Here is a 5,037-nt window from a genome sequence, read left to right as displayed (position 1 = left end):
TGTGGTAATGTGTAATGAATTTTACTCATCTATGGAAGGACAGTCAAACCACTTCTACTAAGCTCTTTCATATGAAAATTGGATTAAAATATTGATACAAGTCAGAATGATATTGAATAAGATGAATCCTTTTAGCTTGATTACATTTATGTGCTTTATTGAAAAGCATTGTCCAAGAAAACTTTAAAGATACACTTTACTTGTCAACATAATATATTATGAGATATAATTATGCTAGAAATTGCCTCAAAGTGATTGGAATATGTCAATTGAAATCCCTTTGAAATGCACTGAAATATGATTAGAAACTGACTCAAGTGTGCCGAGTTATATATGCACCGCACATATAACTCATGAATGGGACTGAACACTGTTTTGATTATAACTACCATTTTCAAAAGATCTTAAATCATCCTCCCCATAGAAACAAAAGGACGTATCCTCAAATATATGATGGAGCTGATTATCTTAAATACCAAACCTCTCTTTCTTCTTTCTTCCTCTCTCCTTTTCTCCTCCCCATTATACCACTATTAGTAACTCTACTTTCTTAACAGCATATCCTGTACCTATGTTTAGAATGTACATTGAAGTCATCATTGAATAATTGATATCACAATTTTTTAGGTTATAATAATTGCCCATATTATTGTCTGTTTTATATCTTTATATGTTTGGATAATGTATATTGTATAAAACCAATATGTATTTTAATAAATAATATGAATCATTTATTATTGTATTGTGCAGACTGATGCTTGTTTGCAAATAAAAGAGAGTTCAAAGGAGTTTGTAAAATGAAAGACTGAGGAGTGAATGGAAAGAAGGGCTAGACTGGGAAGAGGAAGGGGGGGGGGGGGAGCAGAGAGAGGGGGATGGGGAAAGGGAAGTATGGGATAAGGAGAGGGGAGAGGAGTAAGAGGAAGAAAGAAATGGAAGAAGGGGATGGTGGAGGCTTCATTAAGTCATATGAGAAAGAAACCTGTATGTACTTGGTCCCACATTTCTTTTAATTAAAATATTTAATACGTATTAAAAAAAGAAGATGTAAATGGCCAATTATAATATATTTGATTGGTCGAAGTGCTAAAGAAGTAAGTCATTCACTTTTTAAGAATAGACAATTTATTTTGCTTGTCTTAATTTCTGAGGGGAAATGTTTTCCCTTTTCATTTTTCCTTGACCCCTCCCTGATTTTTGAAATGCTGGATCTGCACAATCTTTCAGTTCTTAATTGTTTTTCAGATTATTTTTGTGTGGATATTGCAGTTGCAGATTCTTGGGCAATGGTGTCAAGTGTAATACTAGATTGCAGTTAACTGTTCATTCTCTCTTTACTTTGATCCTCAAAATATTTTAAGAAATTTACCCATCTTCCGCTTCCTCCAAATATATGTAATCCTTGATCAGATTTTTTTCTTCACTAATACATTTTTTATTCTTCCCGTTTTTTTAAAAATTCGTTTATGGAGGAGCGCCATCTATTGATCTTTCTCAGTTAAAGCGCTCGCCTTGAAACGCCAGAGTGTCGTCTGTTCCTCTCAATTTTTTGGACGGTAAACTCTCTCCAACAGCTTTCATTATATTTTTTCTTTGTTTTAGCTTAGTTTCATGTTAAATGGATAGTTTGAATTATGTTAGAGTAACGTATTAGCTCAATTATTGTAGTTTTCATTCCCGATTTTCATTCTGATAAACGGTAGCCCACTGGTGGAGCGAGTGCGTTTTAGTGGCCCCATTCATATTAATTCGTGTTGCTTTTCATATGTAGGGTGGGCAATGGCACCAGATTTGTGCCACTCACACATTGTACGAGGTTAGTATATGTACTAATCTGTAGAAATGTGTAAAAAATGATGGTTGCAGTGAGCTAGTGTTAAGGTTATGCTTTTTAGTAGAAATGCCATTTCATTTTTGTTGTCCTAACTATCAAAGTATCATGTGTCTCGATCATGCATGGTTATATCATTAATTTAAAATCATAACCACATGTAATGTTTGGACCTCATTGGTACTAGGAGTGCTGAACTCCAACCCCCAAAAGTAATCACTTTTTCATAGCTCGTCATAAATAATACAGTGTAATAAACCGTATTGAGATGAACATATACATGCACAAGACAATTCCCTTCGTTTGTAAATATGAATAAGTGAGATGGGGGGGGGGGATGATCCTAGGCTTCCTGCTGAGCTGAGTTCGTGTCAGGTGTGTGATCTTGACTACACTTCAAATTTAACTATTCACCAGTGCCATTCATTTTATCAATGCTGACGACATCTTTTTACTCCCATTGACTTTGTACAAGGTGAGCACACACAAACAAGAAGAAGGGCAACACATTTCACAATCAGACCATAGTACGGTAGTTTGATTATTCCTAATTAATTTATTGAATGAAATAGAACAAATTGTGAGTTTGTGACATCTTTCGTTCCCTCACTTTTCTATAAGGTTCATCATTCATTGTGAGGATCTATCTGGCTCACAATCTGCCTATTCTAGTCTTATATACATTTATTTTTTTATTTTTAGGTTTCAACTTGACATGTTGAAGAAAATGCAGAAGGGAAGCAAGGAGTGAGTATAAAACAGTGTTTTGCACCAAAAACTAACAGCACAGCAGTTTTCCACCTGCATTGTTCACAGTAATAGTTCTGTCAGCTCTTTTGCACCACTTTGTTTGTGCATGCCTCCCTTTCTATCATTTTGTGAATGTTTTGAGGAAATTTCTTCATAAATGTTGTTGAAGGAAAATAAAACCTAGAATATAACATTTGCAATTTATACATACATATAAAAATGAAACAAGTGCAACACGCCGTCCACTTACTGCCACCTAAAAGAGCTTCAAACCATGGAATAGGCTTCAAATAGGCTTCAAAGTTATACTCTGTCTTGTGAACTGTGGAATTGTCAGTGTCCATTTGTAGATTGCTTTAGGATTCTGCTTAAAGTCAAGAAACTAGAAAACACCATGTCTGATAGTACACGTTCTTCAGGAGATACACATATATGCATAAACCATATGGATCATCTTGTGCTGACCGTAAAAGATGTTTCTCGCACTGTTGACTTCTATACCAAAGTTCTTGGAATGACCGAGATCACCTTCAAAGCGACCCGCAAGGCTCTCAAATTTGGCAACCAGAAAATCAACCTCCACGAATCCGGCAAGGAATTTGAGCCCAAAGCGGCATGTCCAACCCCAGGATCGGCAGATCTGTGCTTCATCGCTGATACATCACTGGAGGATGTGATGGCCCATCTAAAAGAATGTGGGGTGTCTGTTGAAGAAGGTCCCGTGATGCGGACAGGTGCAATGGGCCCCATCAATTCAGTCTACTTTAGAGATCCAGACATGAACCTTATTGAAGTCTCAAACTATGTTTAAATTCCCCTTCCCAATTGACATTCAGTATCCTCAAGCCTTTCAATGAAGTTTCACTTTGATATTCAATTCAGTCATGGCATCTCCGTGTAGTTCATATGTACATGGTATGTATTTGATTTTTAATTGATGGCCAATGCGTGAGAGATCATTCTTGCAATCTTCAAAGAATACTTTCACTTTATAATATGAGCAAGTAAAATTTATTTAGTTCAGAAGTCAAAATCATGAAAATATTTCCAATACCACACAGATCAAGTTTATGTGTACTATACCTCTCCTATATAAGAATTAAATATCACAGTTCAATTGAGCGAAGTTAACTGATTTTATTTGAAAATTCTTGTTAGAAACTCATTAAATGTAAGATAAATTGATCAGCCATTCTATTTTGAAGTAACCTGAATTATTAAAAACTGGAAATTTTCAGAGTATAGTATACATTGAATCTACCCAAAAGTGCCACATTTCATTTGTTTACTTTGACCTATATTATATAATATCAGTAAGAAATGATATTTTACAAAGAATTGCTCTCAGGTAATCAGCGTGCTGACTTTCAGTATCTAGTCACATTATGGTAGCTTATAAGTGGTCTTTATCAATATATAGTTTTGCACTGAAATAGGCCTGTTTTCCATTTGTGAATAGATAGCTCAATATTCAAATCATATCAGACTTAAACTACAGAGGGCAGTAGTATGCAAAATGTGTTTGATCTGATCCAATTTTATAATCACAATTGACCTGAGAAATTTAGAAAAAAGTTACAGGTAAATTTGCAAAATTTGTCCATCCATAAGTAAAGGAATAAAAAAAAGGGTACCGTAACACAAAGAATGGAGATTGATTGCACGCTACGATTGATTGTAAATTGTAGTCAATTGATTCAATTTGAGAAAAATGTTCTATGATCATTGCTAAGCTTTGTGTTATGGGCCCAGATTATGCAAACGTTCTTATTCTAACAGATTTCTGTGGTACCAAAATATTTGAATTAGGTAATGATACCTGTGCTTGTATAGATTAGACCCCACACCTTTTTTTGGTAATAATTGAAAGGTAAAATATTTTAAGTATATTTTCATGAACATCAAACATGTTTCTGTAGCATATAGAATCGTCATATTCTGTTTTGGGATGCCAAAATTTAATCAAGCAAATTTTGACATTAACATTAAAACAAAAGTGATATTTTCATTTGTTTTTTGTTTACAACTTTGCATTTACTAAATACATGCACATGATAATAAGTTTGCATGCATCATGATCAAAGTAAACAAATGATTTTATAATTGGTAATGTAAAAAGTCTTGAAAAAATTTTCTAAGTTGTCCTGGCACAAATGTGCTGGAGGCCAAATAAGTGATGTGGGAGGGAAAAATAATAATTTCAGATTCAGCTCTATAAGGGCGATTCCACACTAGAACTTAAAAAATATCATAAATTTCAACATGCTTTCAATAAGTCATAAGTACTGTAATATTTTACTATGATACCTAAATTTTATGAAAATTATGAGTTTTAACCAAAAGTGAAGACAGATATAGTTTTTTGGGGGGAGAACAATGGAATTTTGAATTTTCAATAATTTTGCTCATTGAATAGTCAAGTACAAATTCCACCTGAAACAATTATTTGCAAAGCA

General features: G+C 34.0%; 1 protein-coding gene across 1 annotated transcript; it reads left to right on the top strand.

Annotated features, from left to right (window-relative positions):
• Positions 1-875: 875 nt before the first annotated feature.
• Positions 876-4,793, top strand: LOC121406943 (glyoxalase domain-containing protein 5-like). The gene is made up of 2 exons (XM_041597817.1): positions 876-988; positions 2,876-4,793. Exons 1-2 carry the CDS (start codon positions 876-878, stop codon positions 3,390-3,392), a joined length of 630 nt encoding a protein of 209 aa, XP_041453751.1. The 3' UTR covers positions 3,393-4,793.
• The last annotated feature ends 244 nt before the right edge of the window (positions 4,794-5,037 follow it).

Source organism: Lytechinus variegatus, chromosome 2, assembly GCF_018143015.1.
Source record: "Lytechinus variegatus isolate NC3 chromosome 2, Lvar_3.0, whole genome shotgun sequence".
NCBI lineage: Eukaryota > Metazoa > Echinodermata > Echinoidea > Temnopleuroida > Toxopneustidae > Lytechinus > Lytechinus variegatus.
The sequence above is the reverse complement of the archived record's forward strand: the minus strand, read 5'-3'. Positions and strand labels throughout refer to the sequence as shown.

Coding starts and splice junctions, on each gene's coding strand:
- LOC121406943 (XM_041597817.1), top strand. CDS start 876: ATGGGGAAAGGGAAGTATGGGATAAGGAGAGGGGAGAGGAGTAAGAGG. Junction 989..2,875: donor TATGAGAAAGAAACCTGTAT/GTACTTGGTCCC, acceptor GGCTTCAAATAG/GCTTCAAAGTTATACTCTGT.